This window comes from Schistocerca piceifrons, chromosome 4 (genome assembly GCF_021461385.2).
Source record: "Schistocerca piceifrons isolate TAMUIC-IGC-003096 chromosome 4, iqSchPice1.1, whole genome shotgun sequence".
NCBI lineage: Eukaryota > Metazoa > Arthropoda > Insecta > Orthoptera > Acrididae > Schistocerca > Schistocerca piceifrons.
The window spans coordinates 269,427,647-269,452,078 of record NC_060141.1 but is presented as its reverse complement, the minus strand read 5'-3'; the positions used below and the strand labels follow the sequence as shown (position 1 = coordinate 269,452,078).

The following is a 24,432-nucleotide window of genomic DNA, read 5'->3' as shown; positions in this document are numbered from 1 at the left end:
TCTTCTCTTGGTAGTGAATTTGTGGGTGAGTGATAGGAAGTTTTGTATTATCCGGCTTAACTGCTTATGCTCATGTGCTGTAGTATCCATTCCCAACAACCGAAAAACATTCAATGGCTCTGAGCATTATGGGACTTAACGTCTGAGGTCATCAGTCACCTAGAACTTAGAACTACTTAAACCTAACTAACTTAAGGACATCACACACATCCATGCCCGAGGCAGGATTCGAACCTGCGACCGTAGCAGCAGCGAGGTTCCACACTCAAGCGCCTAGAGCCGCTCGGCACCCCGGCTGGCAACAACCGAAAAACCTCCAATCTGTCGGACATCCTACTGTGTAGTGCAGTCAATTCATTTTTAACCTGTTGAGGAGGCGTTTCTTCATATGCCAGGATGGTTAACAGGTTCATTGGATCATAGCTGTGATTCAGTGTAATGAACTTTCTACTGGCTAGATCTGGCAATAGGCGAAAATCTCACAACAAATTGGCTCAAAGTATGAGGTTAGTGACATTTGTGACTACGAACGTCCATGCAGACTCGAATGAACAATCCAAGGCCAATGTGTGCGTCCATTCTCCATAGGTTTCCATGGCCAACTCTTTTGCTGCCATGAATCTCTATTGCGTCGGTGTAATAGGTCTGACATTTAGCCATTCCAGATAGATGCTCACCTCAGAGCTATAATCCACCAAAATATTCTTACCGGAGACGCGGTTGTATACAGATAATCTGTGTGACTTCTGCCCTGCTGTTCTCGCATCCTCTTGTGGAGACGCACAGGCTGTTGGTGGCGGACGTCAGCGACACATAACGTCCGCTCATGGCATTCGGGTAACCGCGGGTAGTAGTATAGTGACATGCGACTTCCCCAAAACGTCTGTGATAGGAGCTCCACTGATCCATCGGTCTGCTTCTCCAGAGTACGTTTATAATGGCGTAGTCCTTGCGCTGCTATTTCGATAATTTTAGATTCATGTGTGCCCAACTGTTCCACCCTTTATTCTTGCGTCGTCTCCTCCGTTAGGTGTCCGCATAACTCGTTGACAGTTTGTGGAACTTCCGTGCCTCTACCTGTGCAACTTCCGTGCCTCTTCCTATAAATTATTACTCTTGTTTCCGATGGCGGTGCTTCGGGAGACTTCCACCAAACTATTCCCTATACCGCCTGCTTTATCCGCAGCTTCTCAGAAAACAAACTTTGATGTGTTGCTATTGCTGCGCGAATGTTTACAGGCAACTTCCTCAGCTGAAGCATGCGTAATGACTATTCAGGCAACAAATCTGACCGCATGCCCTCCATCTCCGGTCCGCACCCAGTGACGCCTGTCGGTGAGGATAACACGGCGGCCGGTCGGTTCCGTTGGGCCTTCATGACCTGTTCGGGTGGAGTTTAGTTTAGTTCATCGTTAAATGCCCTCCGAGTTCCGGTGATAAGGTGTACCGTTATGTAATTGCCTCCTTCAATGCAGAATAACAAGACATGGTATAACCTAGTATGCTACTTTATTTGCTGCACTAGCAACAACTAAACAACGAAATAAACAACGAAAACTCTTCATCAAATAAGTTTCTTGACGCTATAACGCACTATTCTCACTTCTTTGGCTGCTACGTTGCGACGAAATACTAATGTTGCAACACACTCATCCGTGTCCACCCCCTGCTCCCTCACTCACGATTCCTTGACTGACAAAGTAACTTAAAAGTTGACTTTTTGCCTGGCAGCATACGTATTCGCGGGCAACGTGTGGTTCAGAAACAAGGAGGACTTCGAGCCACCGACGCAGACCCGACGACTGAAGTTGTGCCGAAGTTACAATGCACTGGCCGTCCGCGAGTTTGACATCATGATATGCCGCCACGAGCAACCGTGGAACTTTGACAAGTACTTCGTGTCACCTGTGCAGATCTTCATGTTCACTGAGAGGTACGAAGTCCAAGGCGTTTCAATGAAAGTACAGCTTTTATTTTTTGTTTTTAGGTCTCTTTCCTGAAGTGGAAGTTTTACAAGTAACTTAGATTATATACCGTCTTTTGCGAATGTAATAAAAGCCGCATTTAGATCTTACCCGTTCCGCATTATTTTAAATCGTCTTAAATAGTCACTGTAACAATGTGGTTTTTCTTCCAAATCTCTGAATACATTAAACAGTTCTCTTGTTTTGATTTACTATTATTAAACAGTATTAAATTGTTAGTATTCGATTTTAGTAGCACACTGCGCTTCGCTGAGATAGCATATATTTTCGTTTCCATGTTGCGTAGCTCCACATACAACTCTTGTAAATTGTTTTGGTGTTGGATGTGATCGCCTTTTGTTTTGTTTTTGTCGTTGTGGAAGTGTCTGCTGTTCCTCTGTCTGTGTGTGTATATTTTTCGTATTGTGTTTGTTTGTGTGTGTGTGTGTGTGTGTGTGTGTGTGTGTGTGTGTGTGTATGTAAGGGGGGATGATGTGTTCTAAATGCAAGTTAAAAACTTCTTCTAAACAACTGACGTTTCGGCTCCTCTGCCGAGATCTACTTCAGGATCTTGTGGTGTCCGCTGTAGACTGAACACTGTCAGAGACCAGTGTCGCGTTCTATTACAAAGGGAGCCTTCCCCGCCCTTGTGCTGGGGAAGTGGGCTTTTGGGTAAAATTCTCATTGGTGGGCCATCGTCACTGCGTAGTAAGAGAAGTATTCTCACGCTGAAGTCGAAAAATGCAATTATGCAGGAGAGGAGTTATTGGTTACAATTCCTCCTACTGCTATTTGTGGGCCAGTGGTGAATCATGGGCCTAAATTCTGGGGAATCCAGGAAACATAGTGGAAATTCCCCTTTCCTTCCCTGTTAATGTACGCATACCTAGCGACATACCTAGCTGGTCCTAACGACCAGCACCACTATTATTATTACTACTAAGACGACAACTACAACTACTAATGCTACTGCTAATACGAATTGTACATACCATGCGTCTCGGTTTTCAGGTATTCGCGTACTCGTTTTTCAATTGAGTTGCAAGCAAGAGCAAAGAGCTAACATGCGATCCTGGGCCATAATGCCCCTCAAATATGTTTTTACGTGTTTCAGACAACAAAAACTGCTTTGAGCTGAAGAACATATTGCAAACATGATAAAAAAAGACAAAATATTTTGAAAGCTTCTGGAAGGATTTGGTCCGCTTTATTCTGAGTCATTTGTGTTTTATTACGTCTCCTAAACGGCCAGAGTGAAATGTTTATTTGAACTGGGAAGAAAATACGGTCTCCAGTTCGACACACAAATGCGAGCGCCTGAAGACGTACTATACGTTTGCAGTAATGAATCCACACCGTCTACAGGGAAATACTGAGCATAATTGAAGAAAAGAGTAGCATTACCTAATTTAAGTAAGAACAGTTTATCACAAAGTAAATTTTCTTCCAGTTGTGTTACAATATTGTCCAATACCTCGAAGTACACCTGTTAGTATTTTGACAGAAAAGGATTGCCAATATGTTCATCCATCATTTCAGCTCTATTTCGGCTGTGAATTAGTCAAACATTACATGGACTTAAAAAGTCGATCAATTTATCTTCATTTCCTAAATTTTTTCGTGTGAGCTGCATTCTGAGACAGCATTGTTGCAAAACTGTGCATCACTGGTTTTTTCTGAAGTGTGTTGAAAAGCAGTCCAGTTCTTCAGACCACGGTATTCCAGTCCATTTTCTAATTTTCTTCTGACAAACTTTCCAAGGAAATATCTTTTGCCTGAATTTTTTTCTGTCTGTAACTTCTGCCTGAATTATATAGGCTACTTTAAGATCCTCCTTAATCGCAACGATCCATTTAATTGGCCCAGTTTTGGCCTTACTTCTGTTTTCGTAGAATTCTACTATTTGTGGGTGCCATTGTTTCAATGTGCCCATAAAATTTAAGTATTTGTTTTCTCTTGTCACCATGTACGTCTGTGTATTCTTCTATTTTCTTATTACTTCTCAGCCTATAAGTTTCTCCGTCAGTAATTTTGGGACCTACTATTTTCCTAATAATCTTTCTCTTTTTCTTTTAAATTTCTTCAATAGCCCTCTTTCTATTTAAAATTAAAGTTTCTTCTCCATAAATATATTCAGGTTTGATTACAGTGCTGTAATGCCTAAGTTCACTGAATTTAGAAAGTAGTTTTTTATTATAAATATTTTGTGTTAATCTGAATGCAATTGCTATTTTTTGACAGCGATCTTGTTTTGCAGCTTTTTCCATACCGTTTTATTGTATGATTTCCCCTCTAGTATTTAAACTGAGAAACACTTTCTATTTTTCCACATTTTGTGTGTAAAAACTTTGGTGCTTGTTTGTTGTCTGTCATATATTCCACGTTTCCGAATGATATTTGTAGTCGTATTTTTTCCGCAATTTCTTTAAGAATTTCAATTTGTTTTTGAGCTGTGGTAATATTCCGAGTTAAAACTGCCTGATCATCTGCAAGGAAGAGCCAGTCTACTCTAATATTACTTCTGCCTAACTTGAGTGATTGATCTATGTTTTGATTCGTCTTTTGCTCTCGCTATTCTGTAATCACCTTTTCCAAAACACAGTTAACCGCTAATGTGGAGAGTCCATCTCCCTGTCTAACACTAGGCCTTATATCAAATGGTTCAGAAATATCTCCCACGACTTTAACTTTAGAGCTAGTGTCAGTTAACGTTTCTTAAACCAGTGTTAGAGTTTTATTATCTAGCCCTTGCTCCCTTAAAATTTGGAAAAGAGATTCACGTTCAACTGAGTCATAGGCCTTTTCAAAATCAATAAATGTACACACAGTATCGTTACCACAAATCCTTTGGTGCCTAAGGATTAGTTCTAAATTAAGAATTTGATCCAAAGCCTCCTTGGTATTCGCCAATTTTCGGTTCTAACTGTTCCTGGGCTCGATCTAGTGAACAATGAGAAAGAATTTTGTATGTGACTGCGACAAGAGAGATTCCTCGGTAATTAAGTATTAACATCGGTTCTGTCCCCTTTTGTATGCAATGGATCAATTAGGGCAGTTTTCTAGTTCTCAGACAGTTTGCCAGATGTGTCGTATTAGTCGAGTAATATCTTTCATAGTGTTTGGGTCACCTTATTTTAGTAGTTCTGGCTGGAATTATACCATTTTCTCCGGATGCTTTATTGTTTTTCAGTCTCTTAATTTGTTTAATTATTTCGATTTCGTCAGGTTCTTTAGAGTTAAGGTTCGTGTTATTAGTTTGCTGTGGTTGGAATTTATTCGTTGTTTCTGGACAGTCTTATAGTTTTTCAAAACAAGTGGAAAGTGCCTTACAATTTTCCTGGTTGTTAAGAGCCATTTTCATTTTTAAGCAACGACTTAGAGGTTGGTAACCAGTTAGTTTTGTTTTGAATGTTTTATAAAAGTTTCTTGTATTGTTCTTTTGAAAGCCTTTTCGATTTCTAAAAAGTTGGGCATTTTCGTTGTCTGTCAGATTAATTTGGATGTCTCTTTTCTTACAATTCGCTTTCCACTAGGGGTTTTTCTGTTTCTTTCGAAGCGGAATTTAATTTTGTGCTGTTGTGTTGAACTTTTCTCTTAGGCTTCGCCAACTGTTGATTTGTATTTTGTCCAGTTCGTTTGTTAGAGTTGGGGTTATTTTAGCAGTGTAAAATTTTAGCATGAAAACTTTTTGTTTTGAAAAGTTTTTGAGGTTGAAGTTTTACTTTTATTCGCATTAAATAATGATCGGAATCTATATTAACCCCTTTCCTAACTTGGACATTTAAAATTTCTTTGTAGTTAAGGGTACGAAGTATCTACATGATGTGTTTTACTGTTTTAAATTTCCCAATAAAAGTATTGGGTGACCAACAAGGTTTTTTTTTGGTTTAGAAGGGTTCTTTTGAATATGTATTAACATGATTTTAAGGTTAAAATTTTTGCACGTTTCAACAAGTCTATGGCCATTTTGGTTTGTCCATTTACGCGCAGGAAATCCACCCACCGTTTTCTTATGTTTTTTCTCTTTACCTAATTGAGCATTAAAATCACCCATTGACATTTTAACGTGGTTTGAGGGAATTTCCGAGATGATGCTTCTGATATTTCCCAAGTTTCATTAACTTATTCAAGTTTTTTACAGTTATCCTCCTTAACTGGCATAAAGGCATTAATTAAAGTGTGTGCCTTATTTGCGAAATTTAGAGAAATTGTCATTAGTCTAGTGTTAATGGATTTTACCTCCGTTATTGGACTTAAAATTCTTTTGGAGACTGCAAAAGAAACTTCTAAATGTGGTGTATTATTAAGTATTCTTTTATCAGTTTTACTTTTTAAAAGACGATAATTACGAAATCCATAGTGTTATTGGCCGTCATTTGCGTTTCTTGAAGTGCCAAAATTTGAATCTTCTGTTCTTTTATGTATCTCCCGATTTATGAAATTTACCTGGTTGCAGAAGTGTTTGTATGTTAAGTGTTGCAAAAAATGTATTTGTTTTGGTTTTAAGCTGGCTAGAGAACTCCGACTTCCTCTGTTGAATCACACTGTATTTTAACTTGGCCGAAAGACCAGTAGCGCCATTAGTACTGGCGGTGGATTGACCACCTGGTGTAATATCGTGATTATCAAAATGATCCATAATGATTGTACCTGGAATCAGGTGAGGTTGAGTAGACTCATTGAGTGAATTCAGAGTGTTAAGATTGAAAGGATTAGTTCCAGAATATAAATTTCTGCCGCACCATTGACGAACAGACACTGCCCACTTTTCCGCTTGCTACAATACAGACGCAAAGTGGATTTGGTTTTATTTTGCCAAGGACGGCACTGCTTATTCTTTATTCGCACTGTCCACAGTATCTGGTGGAACGTTCACTATCCACCATCTGTGACCCATCCAATACCCTAGGCAAGGTCGGCTTCTTAGACTTTTAGTTACAAAGTTTTGAAGCCTTCTAAAACACTTCACTCAGCACAGCGAATAAAACAACAGCAGTTATAGCTTGGCTAACATCACGAAAACCAAGAAAATGTTCTTGAATTTCACCGTTGCATTCCGTCAGCCTCACAACAACAGAAGATAGTGACTTGTCCAAAACAATTGTTGCTTCGTCTACAGTGCAGGCATAAAATGAGGCCAGCCGGAGTGGCCGTGCGGTTCTAGGCGCTACAGTCTGCAGCCGAGCGACCGCTACGGTCGCAGGTTCGAATCCTGCCTCGGGCATGGATGTGTGTGATGTCCTTAGGTTAGTTAGGTTTAATTAGTTCTATGTTCTAGGCGACTGATGACCTCAGAAGTTAAATCGCATAGTGCTCAGAGCCATTTGAACCATAAAATGAGGTTCTACTGAAACTTGAATATATGCATTCACAAATGGACTCATTTATACGTTCAATCAGTTTATTTGCTTATTTTTGGAAAATCCCAGATATCGCCCATTTTCTTCAAGTATACTTTTAAATATTCGCTACTGCTTGTCACAAGTTTAACAATGGCTCTGGAATTTCTGGGATTCGGGAAATTTTCTGTCTCATATGACCTCTGAAAGCTAGCTCCTTCTTACACAAAAGACTTGTACGTCAATCAGAATTTTCATGAACTCGCTGTTAGCTTTCTCTTCATTGTTATGTCTGATTGTCATTGTTTTCTGATGTTCACTAAGTAGGTATAAAATATTAAACATCTGTTTGGCTAATTCTTTAACTGGAATAAAATTACTTAGATAATCTTTAGAAGAAGCATACCAACCTAAGCCTCTAGACAGATTCTTCAGATCGTCGAAACCCTCAACAGACCACAAGGTTTTTCTCGTGTTTAAGAGCCAACATCGTGTGCAGAATAATTTGTCTTAGGGCTAGCACATAACCTCTTGTGCTGTTTGTGCCATGAAGTTCGTAATGCACATTTTTTCAACTTATCTTTCTAAGGAAGCTGTAATGCCGGTGTTGGGACGTCCTTTCTACAAAATTTCATGTCTTTAAGCGAAAGCTGTTCAAGGAAGTAGTGATGTCTGAAGTGTCGGCAGAAGTGCCAACACCGTGTTGTTTGAGGAAGCCGAAATGCACGCTATAAGCTCACGCAGGATGGCGTGAGGTCTGAAACAGGATACGTAATGAATGCTATAAAGAAGAGTACGTAGCTTCTGGAATACTTAACTTTAATCCACAATTGGTGAACATTGGTCTTGTTACTGTACATGCTTCATTAGATACATAGCAAAGGATAAATGGCGCCTTGCTAGGTCGTAGCAATTGACTTAGCTGAAGGCTATGCTAACTATCGTCTCGGCAAATGAGAGCGTAATTCTCAGTGAACCTTTCCTAGCAACGTCGGCTGTACAACTGGGCGAGTGCTAGTAAGTCTCTCTAGACCTGCCGTGTGGCGGCGCTCGGTCTGCAATCACTGATAGTGGCGACACGCGGGTCCGACGTATACTAATGGACCGCGGCCGATTTAAAAGCTACCACCTAGCAAGTGTGGTGTCTGGCGGTGACACCACAATGTCCTCACTCAAAATCGTTACATCAGTACTTTTAGAAGGTTGGGCTTCATCCATATTCACTGCACGTGGGACAGCTAATGTAAGGGAAATCAAGAGAGAGGCGGCTCCTTGGCAACTGTCCTTCCATAGCACAGAGGCGCCTGGCAGCACCGTTAAGGCAGCCTGTACCCCCTCTCTTGTTTCCAGCAGTGATATAATGGTTACTATGGCAATCAGGCTTACATCCACTCTGTAATAACAATGATACGTCATATAAGTCCGAAATACAACTACACGTCAGGACGGACAAAAAGCAACACAGCAGATGCTACCAATTGTTAATAATACGGTCGCCAGCCTAATTAGGCATTAACTGAGTTTCTTCCCTGTACTAGTTGGCAGATATTCGTGCAAAGCAACAAGTAGTAACACTGCATAATATAGTAGAATTTTAGAACCAGAAAATGTACTGAACTGATAATTTCACGTTCTGTACTAATATGGAAAAACCATAAATACATAACACTACACTATAATGTATACTACCAAACTTCGTACTGTCTGTTGATCTGATTAAAATCGGGCATAGGTTACCCTAGAAATAGTAACTTCGAGCCACAAAAAAATGTCAATTTTAATAAAGATAAAACACTGATAAATTTTGGCTTTTATATTGACTTTAACTTTTGCTGGTCAAATCAGTTTAAAACACTTCAGAATTCAAATGAATAAACAGGGGGGGAGTGGACCCTGAAACTGTTACGATCACTGTATTAAAAAAAATGGATTACTGAATTCATTATGCGCTCAAGATTTCCAGTATATGAGTTACTACTCTTTTTATCTTATTTCCTTATTTAATTACCTTTTTATCTGTCTCGAAATAATTAAACTTCATTACTAAATCAATATTAAAGTTATCTTCCAACTTTGTCAGACCTTCGTTATTCATTTACTGGTTCATTAACAAAACAGTTCTTTAAACACCATTCTTACATAGTTAGGTCTGCAAGTAATTATTATCAACACAAAATTTAATTTTTCATTTCGGGACACTCGGGTTGCACAACATTTGGAAAGGACCCTATCTAGGTTAGTTGTGAGGTTAATTAACTGATAGGAAAGCTCTGGTAAAATTTAAGTTGTTATTGAACAGTATGGAACAAAAGTAACACTGGTTCATACGAATACAGTACTAAAAGTTTCAACCTGTTTGTATCGATGCGGCGGTTGGCAGGCGGCGAGATGGCGAGGTACAGAGCGCACATACAAGCACAGCTATGGCTCTTGACGTATTGGCACTTTAATTCTTCTTGGCGTCGCAATACTTTTCCATTTAGTGCCTATGGAATTTTGCCATGCTGTGTGGATGTTGGAACGGCATTCCCGAGGCTCAATGAAACTACGTCTTCCAGGAGAGCCTCCTCGCTCCAGAAGGTGTTGCTCAGACCAATGCCAAACTCCAACTACTACTGCTGAGCCCGTTGTGCCGTGCAGCGCCCGTGCGCATTTTCCCACGCTCGCCTGCCATCCACCTTTTACCGCTCCCTTACAGACAGATTATTCACCCGAGGTTTTGCATTCTACATATCCTAACACATTGCCTACGTATGGACCAGACGCACATTTACAATTTTAAACATCTTACAACAGTCTCAATATTTGTTACATTTCAATTCTATTACAATATTACTTGACATTTGACATACACATTAATATTCACATTGAAACCTGTTTACAATCTTCTTAACACAATGATATAAAACAAAAAAGAAATGAAATCAGAACATCGATTACACTAATTTATCGAAAAATCAGAAGAAAAAAAATATTATTTATGTGTACAATAGTACAACGTCTTTGTTGTTACACGACGATTTCGCACTTTATCTTGCTTCTAGTGCTGGTGGTTTAGAGGAAATAACACAAGTTAATTCCTTCACACTCACTGACATTATTCCATAGAGGTTTATTGTAAAAATAATTATTGCAAATACTGCTACTAGTAGTACCTGTGGTGTCACCACCAGACACCACACTTGCTAGGTGGTAGCCTTTAAATCGGCCGCGGTCCATTAGTATACGTCGGACCCGCGTGTCGCCACTGTCAGTGATAGCAGACCGAGCGCCACCACACGGCAGGTCTAGAGAGACGTACTAGCACTCGTCCCAGTTGTACAGCCGACGTTCATAGCAATGGTTCACTGACAAATACGCTCTCATTTGCCGAGACGATAGTTAGCATAGCCTTCAGCTACATTTGCTACGACCTAGTAAGGCGCCGTATTCAATTGATAATTAATATTATGAAGCATGTACCGTAACGAGAGATGTTCTACAATTGTGGATTAAAGTTAAGTATTCTACCAGTTACCTCCTGTTTTGCTAGTCTTATTTCTCTGACCTGTTCCAGACCTAACGCCAGTCAGCGTGTAATTAAACGCGTGCATTTCGGCCTCCTCTAGAAAAACAGTGTTGGCTCTTCTGCCAACACTACAGTACCACCACTGAGAGACCCAGCCTCCCATGCCTCCTTCGTTCATCCACCATAGTACTGGGGCATCATCAGCGACTAGAAGCGAAATGGGCGGAGAAAGAGAGGAGCAATGTTTATCCAAAATATTATAGTCCATAGAGGTGGCTTCCAGTGAGATATTTGCGCTGTTCACACGCCGCAGCCACGTATTCACGTCCTCGATTGCGGGGAGCCATGATGCCAGAAGCCTATAAGCTGTCCTCTCTATTCATGTTAAATGCGTTCTTAGAAATTTCAGTCGCTTCTTGGACTTTTGTTCTATAAATTTTGGTTCCCTTAGCCAGTACATATGTTTTTGCAGTAGACATCAAAGCCACAGGTATCATACTGTTCCTCTGTCGCTGATTTCATACTTCGTTTACACGTTCTTTAACATTCCTTCTCCTTTCGCCCACATTCACTTTGCTACAGCCACAGAGGAAGAGGTAAATTACTTAGTTATCTGGCTTTTCTCTCTCAGTGTCATGATACTGATGTTATCCCCAAATTCGCCAGAATCAGTCACCATATGCGGACAATGAAAGCCAGGAATATCTACCAAAGGGCGAGCAAAGCCCTTCTTCGAGAAAGAATCTAGCAAAGATATAGAGACTTGAATTATGTTAGCTCCATTTTAATTTCTTTTTATTTTTCACTCCGGATGTTATCCCATTTCCAATATTGGTATTGATGGAGATATTTATAGATAAGTTCTTGTACAAAATATTTTATGGCATGTTGGATTCAAAAATCGATTTGGTAGCGGAAAGGAAAGCTGCCTCATGGTGTGAGAGGTTTGGTAATATGATAAAAAAAAGCACTCCGTCTTCAGGCCACGAGTGGCCTACCGGGACCATCCGACCGTCGTGTCATCCTCTGTGGAGGATGCGGATAGGAGGGGCGTGGGGTCAGCACACCGCTCTCCCGATCGTTATGATAGTATTCTTGACCGAAGCCGCTACTATTCGGTCGAGTAGCTCCTCAATTGGCATCACGAAGATGAGTGCTCCCCTTGGTAATATGATGTGAGACATTTTATTCATAAGTTTGATAATCAGATTTGAATTTTTAAGGCACAATGATGAGCATTAACCTCCAAACAGATATGAGATAAAATGAGGAAGATACATGCAATAACAAATTTTAAGGGAATTTATTATGTAGATACATTAAAGTACAGAAAATCATTATGACTTTTTCTCAGGGATTATGGAACCATATATGGACAAATTATAAAAGCCATTGGTAGTGCGTAATGAAAAGTGGTATTTACTGCAGGTAGGAACTAAACATTGTCTTCAGTTTCTTAACTGTGGCAGTTTATACATTACTTATTGTTAATTTTGAGAACATGTTACTTATTGCTAATTTTGAGAACACAATATTATTTCTACATTTGTTGAATTCCTGAGCACCATTACTCTGCATGATACGACTTTTCATTTTTATTAGATAAATTTCACATTATCCATGACATATTTCATGAATAACATTTGTCATCATGAATTTCAGTTTCAATAGTTAAAATTGGTGCACAGAAAAAAAAATAAAAAAATAAAAGTCTTATGAAGTCAGATGTCTCGTTGTTTCAAAATCAGTTTATCTTAAATGTTCTTGTGAACATCTCATTATAAAATGGGGGGCACATGCGAAGATATTGTTAATTATGAGAGATAATTTTTTTCCTTTTCCTATTTCTTTTCTTCTGCTTCATTTACTCTGTACATGTACCTTTGATGGTCGACAATACTTTTTTGTTTTGTTCTGTAATATGAAACGTTACTATGTTTTGCTTTATTTTTACTGATACATGAATCTACTTTTCAATGAGTATGCAAAAATTTCAGTGCATATTACATTTTCTCTGTAATGCTAATGTGCAATGCGCTGTGTAAAACTCACCACGTTTACATGCGGCACATCTTCCGAAAGGCGAATACCGGATTTCGGAAACCGTTTTTCGGTATCTTGTTTGCATGTTTAAGTCTGAAGCTGATTTGCTAGCTCAGTTACATATGGCGCCTGGGAAACAGCTGTTACAGTTTGTGATGCAGTCAGCACAACTACTATTTCTCTTCAATTAGGCGATATGTAAATATCTTCAGTTTAATATTTCTACTTATCCTTCTCTATATAAAAAGTCACTCCGTCCACATTAGCTGAAAATTTTTGACAACATGCCGAAACCTGACAGTCCAAACACGTTTCAAAACAGGTAAATCGATTTCGAAGTTTGAAAACGGGAAACTAGAAATGGATTTCCAGAATCGATTTTGAAGTGTTTACATGACCATCCAGAAGCGGTATTGGGAAATAGGTTTACGAAATCCGGTTTTGGGAGCCCCATGTAAACGTGGTGAGTGTGCTTGGTAATGTAGGGTACGAGAGGTTTGCGCTTTGTATTCGCGCCAGACAAAAGCATACGAAAATTAAAGGCCACGTTCTTATAATTTCGTCACGATATAAACTAAATTTCGTCGTGTACGTTATAAAACAAAATCTTAGACTGTGAATACCGTTAGTATACAGATAAGCTGCAACGCCAAACTCTATTTCTTTAAAGACTCAAGGCATTTCGTGAAGTTTTAAATAAATTTCTTTTTTTCCTGTGACAAACTCTTCTTTATATTTGCTTTCTTTAAAAAGTAATGTAATTTCAGGGAAATGTATTACAGTCTGAATTGACACTGTTGATCTATCAAAACTGTAGTTATTGCTATTTGCTATCTCTACCTTTCTTCTTAATTATATAGTAGCAGTTATTGCCTATGTTTTTACGTATTCTTTTGGAGGAACATGTTTTCATGCATATGTGCAGTGTTTTTATTGGTTGCATTTACGTGTTTCTTGTGCTAGGTGTTATCCCTTGTTAAGTTGCGGCATCAGCCATTAGAATCCGATCGCCGACCAATCCTAGCCAAGCTGCTCGTTTACTATTGGTGCAAAGCACGTTATAGGTGGGGACTTTGAATCTGACAGATGTCAACTAGGTGAACTGTGTTTACAGTCAATAAGAAGTCATAGTACGGCATTCTCATTACCAGCTGAGAGTTTATTTGCCTCTTACAATTATAATTTAAAAAATTACTGTCATTTATTTAATTATTTACGAGAGTTTTCGTGTTATATGTTCTTTTTGTCTTTGTTGCTAAACTCTGATATGGTTACTTCCGTTAATTTTGGAAGTTAAACGGGTTTCTTTTGAGTTTAAGTAATCGAATTTCACCGTCAAAACTTTTTTTCATATGTGGTTCAGTTCGTGACAGGACTAGGTAACCGCATATTATGGGATAGTTTCGCTTCACTAAGGAGTCATTTTCTTTACTAGACAGTAATTTCTCTCAATCGTGCCCTGTCCGAACTCTCTCATTTCCCTCTGAGGGCTCTTTCTGGCACGACTGCACTGAACGTACTATCAGGTGCTTGGTTAGACACAGCCACAGCGTGTTACGGACGGCGTCCAGAGACTTTTGGTCACATAACGTTTGAGATATTTATGGCATTCAGTGGTTAAGTAGTGTGCAGTCATAAAAGCAGAACAATTCCTCTGTTTTATTTTCCAGTATCGTTTATCGAACGCATAGCTTGCGCATAACACACAAGTCATCATTCATGTTCTACCACGAACTTAGGATCGCATGTGTAAGTTGATGTACCCCTTTCCTCTCATTTAGTTAGCTGTAGTCCCTCTTCCTTAATACCCTGTGATAAAATACCATTTTCACATTTGCAGTTAAGTATTTTTAAACTGAAAATCTCATACACATGCCCAAATTGTAATATTTTGTATCTTTTTTATCGATTAGAGAAAACAAGATTGAACAAACATCTGACACTGTTTGAGCATGCACTTCTACGTTCTGAAACTATGGACTGTGCTCTTCCATACTTTTTGATTGATATTGATATTAGCAATGCTGCTGGATATTACTTTATCTTTTCCTATTGGATTTTCAATTTGTGTGTGTAGTATTCGGTAATATTTAACACCAGAAGGCTGAAATGTGTGGAAAAAATTCTGAAAATTGGGAATAAGATAGTGAAAATGTTGGTCAACACTATCTTCTAAGTAATTTGTAGACGGTTCATGTTACTGTGGTCTTAAATCAAAGATTGGTTTGATGCAGGTCTCTGCGCTAGTCCATCCCGTGCAAGCCTCTTCATCTCTGAGTAACTGCAACATTTTATATCATTGCTATATTGTTGCTTAGGTCCTTCTCTACAATTTTTACCCTCTCTTCCCACACACTTCCCTCCGTTACCATATTGACTATTCCTTCTGTAGGGTCTCTCTCTCTCTCTCTCTCTCTGTGTGTGTGTGTGTGTGTGTGTGTGTGTGTGTGTGTGTGTATCTGTAGTTTGTGCCAAGGAAAAGCAGTTCCATAAGGAGAGAGAGATTGAGAACTGAACAAGTGACAAAGGCACAGAAACCACTCATCAGCTTGCTGTCCTAAGTATTTATGAGGCGCAAGCAAAAGATATATGAGGGGCATTTAATAAATAATGCAACACATGTTTTTTTCTGAAAGCAGGTTGGTTTTATTCCAGTATGATGTATTCCAATACATCATATTGTTCCACACATTTTTGGGTATAAAAACCTATTTTTCAACACAATCTTCTTTCAGTGCGATGACTTTACGTCACCTTGCTGGGACGGTCCATATGCATGCATGGTACAACTCTACTAGCAGACGGCGGAGCCAACGCCTTACTGCATCGGTAACCCCCTCCCCCATCATCCAAGTAGTGCATTCTGCACAGTGCATCCTTCACTGAGCCAAACATATGGAAGTAGGCAGGTGTGAGATATGGGCTGTAGGTTGGATCCCAGCGGGGTCACACCTTAGAGCACCCCAACTGGTGGACGAATGTACCAGCACTACCAACAGAGACATCTAATTGAGCAGCGAGTTGTTTGATTGTGATCTGTCGATCACCTCAAATGAGAGTGTCCGCACATTCCAACATTGCAGTTGGTACAGCTGTGTGCAGCTGGTCAGCACCTGGGAGATGAGACAGGTTTGCGCGACCTTTCTGCGATGACGACAGACGCTTCGCCCAACGACTCACGGTGCTTTTATTTTACTGGTAAGTGTTCGTAGACATTCTGAAAACGCCCATGAATATCTCCAAAAGAAACTCAATGACAGCTGTCTGCTTGGAATGCACCTTCGTTACAGACGTCACTTTGAAGACTACATATAGTGCCGCCAGCTATCGTAACTTCCTGAAACTATAGGCGCTGAAGCGGAAATATTCCACGATATCGCACAACAAATTTCGCGTTTCTACAACCTAAACTGACCGAGAAAGAAAGTGTTGCATTACTTATTGAACGCCCCTCGTAATATTACAATGGCGGTATTAAAAGTTTCTTGGTACGCGTTTTTCATCATATTCAAGAAGTGAACTATCATGGTGGCGATGGCGCAAACAGAGCTATAATATTGCAGTGGAGGTATTAATGGTTTTTTTGTTACATATCTTTTGTCGCACTCAAGAAGTGAAATATCATAACAGAGGGGTCAGATAACAAACACAGCCATAGTATAGCAATAGAGATATTAACCACCGTTTCTTGTTACGGGTTTTTCTGCGTATTCGAGAAGTTAAATATGGGATGCTAGACAGCAAACACAGCCGTAATGTTACGATGGAAGTATCGTTTCTTATTACATGTTTTACATCCTGTTCCAGAACTAAAATATCACAGTCTAGGTGGTCGGAAGGCAAACACAGCTGTGAATATGGATGTCGCTGTTGCAGGTTGAACCCTGCTTTCAAGCTGAGGTGCCAGGTGGCCGGCTTTGGGAGGAAGGAGACCGGCCTCGCGGTGGGCTACCTGCATGCTTACCGGCAGGTCATGGAGACCTGGAGGGCCTGCCGGGACTTTGCCAGCGAGCAGTTCATGTGTACCACAGACACTAGGAACAAGGTAGCGCTGCCAGACTCACTTCAGTCCATACATGTTTTCAGGCGTACGAGAAGAATTTTTAGGACACTAGACACTCAGAATTGGCTAGTGAGCAGGCACAGTCGCAATTGTCTAGTCTAGAATGAAATTTTCACTTGCAAGGTTCGCAGGAGAGCTTCTGTAAAGTTTGGAAGGGAGGAGATGAGGTACTGGCAGAAGTAAAGCTATGAGGACGAGGTGTGAGTCGTGCTTGGGTAGCTCAGTCGGTAGAGCACTTGCCCGCGAAAGGCAAAGGTCCCGAGTTCGAGTCTCGGTCCGGCACACAGTTTTATTCTGCCAGGAAGTTTCATATCAGCGCAAACTCCGCTGTAGAGTGAAAATTTCATTCAAGTATATGAACGATAGGAAAGATCTGCTGGCATTCAATAACCGTGACAGAAATCTGCGATGAAAGAAAAAGCAGCTGCATCACATATGTAAGTAAAGTAAAAGCCTTGCTGGCAAACAAATGCTTGAAGAAGCCATCCTGAACGTAAGGAGACCAATGTGAGAAGCATTCACTGGATTAGGTAGTAAAATTTTGCTTTCCCATGTGACAGAAATCGTAACAAGTTTGTGACTAATGTAAAATCAATAAGCAGGTCAAAATCTATATACAAAGTGTTTCAATGTCTTTACGACAAACGTCTAGGGAAGACAGATCATGTCATGGGTAACAACGTTTTTCATAGATAAAATATCCGCTGACGTTTCCCGGCGATGCCAGTCGTCCTTTAGTATTGGTTGGCCCTGGGATGACCAGATTTCACTGAACTAGCAGGTCCCATTAAATTGATAGAGTGCTTTTCAATAAGAAAACCTTGAGATTGAGTGTCTCGAAGCCAAGACAGATATCTTAGACGTCTTTTACGCTGAGCAGGTGACTGGATGACAGGCAACCACATTGCATACAATGCTACAGCGTCTGTAACCTCCAGCAAACATTTTATCTCTAATAAAAGACGCTCCTCCACATGACGTAATCTATCACCGGTAGACGTTTGTCGCCAAGACTTTAAAACACCATATATATATATATATATATATATATATATATATATATATATATATATATACTCTTAAACCACTTGAACGATTTCAGCAAAACTTGATATACATATCATTTACTTTCTGCAAAGGTGAACTGTTGGGGTAAGAACCATTGACTTCCCATGCGGGTAGGGGTGAGAGTGAAACCTGGGTGACAAAGAAGCATAATGCAGTCGAATTGGAGTTCATACACGACAGCTGTGCTTGGCAGATTGCGTGACATCCCCTACAGCTCCAGTGTGCGCAAATTACCTGCTGCAGAATGAGACTGCGACAACTCATTTGGCTGAGAGGTTCACCTTTGTAAAGCCTGAAGCAATTTCTATCAAACTAGGCACACGTATCACTTGTAAGCTACAAAAAAATTACTGTGACGGCAAGACTCACTCCAGCTGTGGGGAGGAGGTGGGAGGTACAGAGGTGTTGACATAAAAACAGGAGCATTTTCAAGCAAACTGGGTACAAATATGATTCATTATTTGTATAAAAGTATTGTGGCAGTAAGATATCCTTACTATTCCAAAGGATGATGGAGAATAAGGGGTTGAGAATGGGGTGATATTTAAAAATTTTCTAAAACTATCTGTTGGTATTTGTTTCCTGTATGTAGTTCTCTTGCAATACTTTTAAAGTGTGAAATTCAATTTGTGCCTTATTCGTGCTATTCCCTGTGTTAGTCAGTTTGCGAGAATGAGCACTGCAGTGAACCAATAATGTTGTTGATGGGTTGTAGGAGCTAAGATCATGCCGCATGCCTGAACATCACGGTGAATTTAACATTCCATCTGGAGTCATACGGTGTAAAACAGCAGAGAATCACGCAAATATGAGTGCAATATACACTAAAGTACCAAAGAAATTGGCATAGGCATTTGTATTAAAATACAGAGATATGTAAACAGGCAGAATACGGTTCTGCTGTCGGCAACGGCTATAGAAGACAAGGTCTAGCGCAGTTGATAGATCGGTTACTGCTGCAATGACAGGTTATCAAGATTTACGTGTGTTTGAAAGTGGTGTTATAGTCGGCGCACGAGCGAAGGGGCACAGCATCTCCGAGGCAGCGATGAAGTGGCGATTTTCCCGTACGATCATTTCACGAGTATACTGTGAATATCAGGAATCCGGTAAAACATCAAATCTCTGGCATCGCTGTGGCCGGAAAAAGATCCCACAAGAACGGGACCAACGATGACTGAAGAGAATCGTTCAATGGGACTGAAGTGCAAACCTTCCGCAAATTGCTGCAGATTTCAATACTGGGCCATCAACAAGTGTCAGCATGCGAACCATACAACGAAACATCGTAGATATGGGCTTTTGGAGCCGAATGCCCACTCTTGTACCCTTGATGACTTCACGACACAAAAGCTTTACACCACGGCTGAGCCCATCAACACCGACATTGAACTGTTAATGACTGGGAAAATGTTGCCTGTTCGTATTGAGTGGATTTATGTGTACAGGTATGGAGACAATCTCATGAATCCATGGTCCCTGCATGTCAGCGAGGGACTGTTCAAGCTGTGGAGACTCTGTAATGGTGTGGGGCATGTGCAGTTGGAGTGATATGGGACCCCTGATACGTCCAGATACGACTCTGACAAGTGACACGTACTAAGCATCATTCCTGATCACCTGTATCCATTCGTGTCCATTGCTTATTCCGACAGACTTGGACAAGTGCAATAGGACAATGCGCCACCCCACACGTTCAGAATTGCTACAGAGTGGCTCCAGAAAAACTCTTCTGAGTTTAAACACTTCCGCTGGCCTTGCAACGTGCTGTTCAGAAGAGATCTCCACCCCCTCGTATTCTTACGGATTTAAGGGCAGCCCTGCAGGATTCATAGTGCCAATTCCCTCCAGCACTACTTCAGACATTAGTTGAGTCCATGCCGCATCGTGTTGCAGCACTTCTGCGTGTTCACAGGGTCCCTACACGATATTAGGCAGGTTTACCAGTTTCTTTGGCTCTTCAGTGTATGTTGCATGCACATACGAGGGGAAGCCTCAGATAAAGCTAGTTATCTACACAGCTGCTCAGTCTTTTGGTCTTCCAAAATGTTTTCACTGAGGACGATCAAAATATGATTCCTCCTCTCAATCACAACACGAACATTGGGATGTCAGGTGTTGAGCTAAGTGATCATGGAAAAGCAAACTAATAAAAATCGTTCAACAGTAGAAAGACATGTGACTGGATGAGGCATCCTTGAGACTTTGCACTGGTTATGTGAAAGAGCTTACTCCCCTTCCATCATAAGTTGCTGGAGCACCGATGGATACCAGGCGATTGGAAAAAAAAGCGCTGATCATTCCCTACTCAAGAAGGATCAGTTGGTAGATACACAAACACTGCTCTGTCAGAACATTTTGACCACTGACCTACTATCAGTATAAACCCATCCAGGAGATAACAGCGTCACTTGGCATGGAATGAGTGTGGCCACCCCTCACTGCAGACGTCGGTTATCGTAGGGTGGGCAGACTGGTAAAACTGGACAGACTGCAAACAGTGGCGGAACTAACATCAGAATTTAATACTGAACAGAGTACAAGTGTGTCTGAACACACAGTGCATCCAACACTCCTTACGATGGACCTCTGTCGCCGATGACCCATGCATGTGCCAATGTTAATACCATGACATCGGCCACTATGAATGACATGGGCACTTGACCACTGGCACAGGATGTTGCCACAGTGGCAGAGCGTTACATGGTCTGATGAATCCCGATACCTTGCAAGCTGTGCTTTAGTCACAGATATATGTCCGAGTGATGCTAAATGTTATTATCTTTTCATAAACAAAAGTATTATCTTCTCAAGAACCTTCAAATTGTGACCTGCACCCTTAATTTTTATATACGAAATTAGTGAATTTACTCTTGACACTTTTGTTGCCTATGTTTGCGATCACTTTCAGAACTCAAATTAATAATAAAGTTAAATAATTTAATAAGAGTGAACCTTGAATTGCTGATGCTCCCATGCATCACCACAATAAAATAAAAACAGTGAATAGTTGAGGGAGCATGAACGACCAATGACGTATTTAAATTTAGAAAAATAATGACAAGCTTTTATTAATCCTTTTATAACTACAACAAGATGATAAATTGTTCAGTAAAAAATGTCAAGCACAAATCAGAAAAGGGGCTGTGCTTGACTGGAAGAGCATTCATTGGGGTGGAAGCTATACAAATTCTCCCCTGAATTAATCACTTTTACAACGCAGTCTGACTTTACTTACTTGAATCCACTTTGAGGCCCAATTATATTCACTAACTATGGTTCACGGAGAACATAGAGCTGTAAATATCATTTAACAACCCTACACAAGTGCAGTAATACTTCATCATCCCACCTTGATTCAGTCGACAGCAGAAAACAGTGCGCTGCAGGCGAGGAGTGGCATGCAGCGCAGCTGTAATTCTGACGCATTCGCGAAAATTTGCGAAGTACACGGGCTGGCGTTGTGATTGTAGAACGTGGGAAAGTTTCGTATCAGAGTCCCGAAATCTCAGCAGATTTCAGTGTGAGGTGCACCCATTCGGTGGTCTGGCCAAACCGGTTTGACTCAGAGTCACGACGGTGCTTGCTGGAAGGGCCGACTGAGGACAAATAAATTCACCCTCGTGACATGGAATATGTTCAAGATGATATGCAGTTCCACTGTTGGTACAGTTGGTAATTGTCACTTGCTCTTAGTCCACCACAAGTTGCAGACCATGTGTCTCACCCACTAGGGAAACACCAAATGTTCTCCACCAGGGGAGGAACAGACGATGAAGAACACAAAGAAACACAACCACCTTCCACCAAGCCTCGGTACCATAGCTGAATCAGCAAAAACGAAACACCCTCCCCATTGTACAAACCAGTCAAACTGTCCTCTACTTACTGAATCTCCCGTCCTGACAGTTCTGTTAGGCTGGTAGGCAATCCAGACACAGCACCAGCGTTCCCACACTGGAGGAGCAAGCCTCTGCTTTGCATATACTGAGAGGAACCATTCAGCGACCACAGTCCCTCATTTATGGAGAGATCCTAATCTTTCAAGGCCAACCGGTTCCAGCTTCCGAGAGAAGGCTGTTAAGCTTCCCAGACAGCTGTGTTCATGACGTATATGTTTTTGCCGCTCTCTAAAAGAACCTGGCTACTTCCTGGCGTCAGGCGAGCTACAGTCTTGCCTCCACTAAACATGTTCCCCAGCCCCGCTGTCCGTATCATCCCCGCTTCTAACATAAGAATGCTTGGAGTTGTATGACCTGTCCACCGTTTGCACAGAATCTCGGATTACAGCAGTCTCTCTTAAATGGCTTCCTCCACCAACTTTCTGCCAACTGGCCACCTCTGTGACAGACTGTCACCTAGCGTAGATAAAATGTTAGCGAACCGGCGCCCGCCTGCTTTGACCTTAAGTGGAAACAGGGTAGTGCTTCAGCCCGATGTCCCTCTGCAGGTTACAATCCATAGAACATTGCTTCCCAGAATGACTCGTACAGCCAAGTCGCTGGACTCAGTATTTATGTCCTGCAATCAATCACTCTCCATGTTCTCTGTCGCCTCCTCTATGGACCCTTGGGAACAAGTTTCTACAGGCTACACCTGCAGTTTTATGAACATTCTACCCACAATTTTCTCATGTAAAAAGTCATATACCATACATACCAAATGTAGTACGGGGAGGACACCGAGATGATGACCTTAAATATGAATATTAATTTGACTGACAGTGTTGTAGGATGCCACCTCTCAACTTTCTTCATCATACCTATGGGAGGGTGCAAATCAGTCGTCTTCCACAGGAATGGCTCCTTGATACCTATACTGTGGGACAGAGACAAACTGGTGGCGGCTCTATAACGCTCTGGAGAACATTCACATGAGGGTCCATGGGTCCAGTGGAGCGTATGCAAGGCATCGTGACGCCCAAGGAGTACCATACACTGGTTGCAGACCACGTACACCGTAACGATTATGTTTCCTGACAGCTGTGGCCTTTTATACAAGATAATGCGCTATGCCACCATGCCAACAGGATTGCGATGGAGTGGTTCAAGGAACGCAGTGGCGAGTTCCAATTGATATGCTGCTCCCCTCCCCCAACTCACCAGATCTGAACCTGGTCGAACACATCTGGGATATGATTGGGCTAGTGTCACGCTCCCATCCCCGGAATTTTCGGGAATTAGGTGACTTGTGTGTGCAGATGTGGTTCCAACTATCTCCAGCGACCTATCAAGGCCACGACGTGTCACCTCTGTTATCCATGCCAAAGTGGATATACCAGCTATTAGGCAGGCGGTCATAATGTTCTCACTGATCAGTATAATTGTGGACCTATATCACTGCTGTCAGACTGTTGTAGAATTACAGAACATATTCTACTTTCATGTCTTCCGACCTTTTGGGAGAACGAAAATCTCCACAAAAATCAACATGGACTTTTAGAAACTCTGCTCCATCTGTTTGTACATGAGATCCAATGCATTATGAACAAAGGTGTCGAAACTGATGTGTTACTCGACGCTTGGATAGTTCAGCCCTGTCTTTACGTGAACAAAATACGAGCTTACCAAGTATTGCACCATATTTCTGACTGAATTCAGGACTTATTAATCAGAAACAACTCACCATGTTTCTTCCTTTCTTTCTTTTCTTTTTTACGGGTCCAAATCGACAGACTGAAATTAATGCCCAAAAGAACAACTTCGTAATGCGATCTGACTCGAAAGCAAGTAGAAAACAGTCACGCAGCACACTTTTATAAATTCAGCGCAACGAAAGAAAATTAGCCTGTATACGTAGGCTAATGGGTGTAAGTAGCAGAGCACGTTCACAAATACAATAGATTACTTTGCACATAGCGTCAAGCCGTCTCACCTTTTGTGTATACATGACCTCAGAACGCAGAAAATACTTAATTATCAAAATAATCAATTGCTATCCTGTTTTCCTTCATACATAGCATTTCATTATAGATAAATGAGGCGACACGACACGATGTGTCGTAGCAGCAGTCAGCAGTTAAGCAGACGGTGACCTACCTTTCACCAGCATGTGGAGCCTAACTACAAGAGCCAGAAATTCTACTTGTTATTATTTATAATTCTCTTTAGTTGAGCGACTGTTTATCAGAGTATCTGTGACGAACCTATTCAGCTTCCATAAGGCAAGAATACAGCCGCCAGCAGGCGTGGGACCTTCAAATAGATTAAATACAAAAAATCATATGGTTCTTAGTAAAATGAACTCATAAGACGTGAGTTTAAAAAGCAATATGTTTGGTTTAAAGACAAAAGAAAAATTTAGGATGTTCCGACGTACAGTTCGAAGATTCCACTTTACAGCACACCAAAGCAACATGGTCCGGAAAACGTCATTCACAGGTAGTGAAGGTTGCTGCAATGAATCACAAATAATGTTTGTTACAAATTTAGATTTCGGTCATCAGTG

At 40.9% G+C, this 24,432-nt stretch overlaps 1 protein-coding gene across 1 annotated transcript in view; it reads left to right on the top strand.

The window, feature by feature from the left end:
• Positions 1 to 24,432, top strand: part of LOC124795782 (ovochymase-2-like) — a 137,237-nt gene that overhangs the window by 90,192 nt on the left and 22,613 nt on the right. Inside the window, exons 3-4 of the mRNA XM_047259864.1 lie at positions 1,732 to 1,933; positions 16,731 to 16,899. Coding sequence (XP_047115820.1) covers positions 1,732 to 1,933; positions 16,731 to 16,899 — 371 coding nt within the window. The remainder of the gene's footprint in view (positions 1 to 1,731; positions 1,934 to 16,730; positions 16,900 to 24,432) is intronic.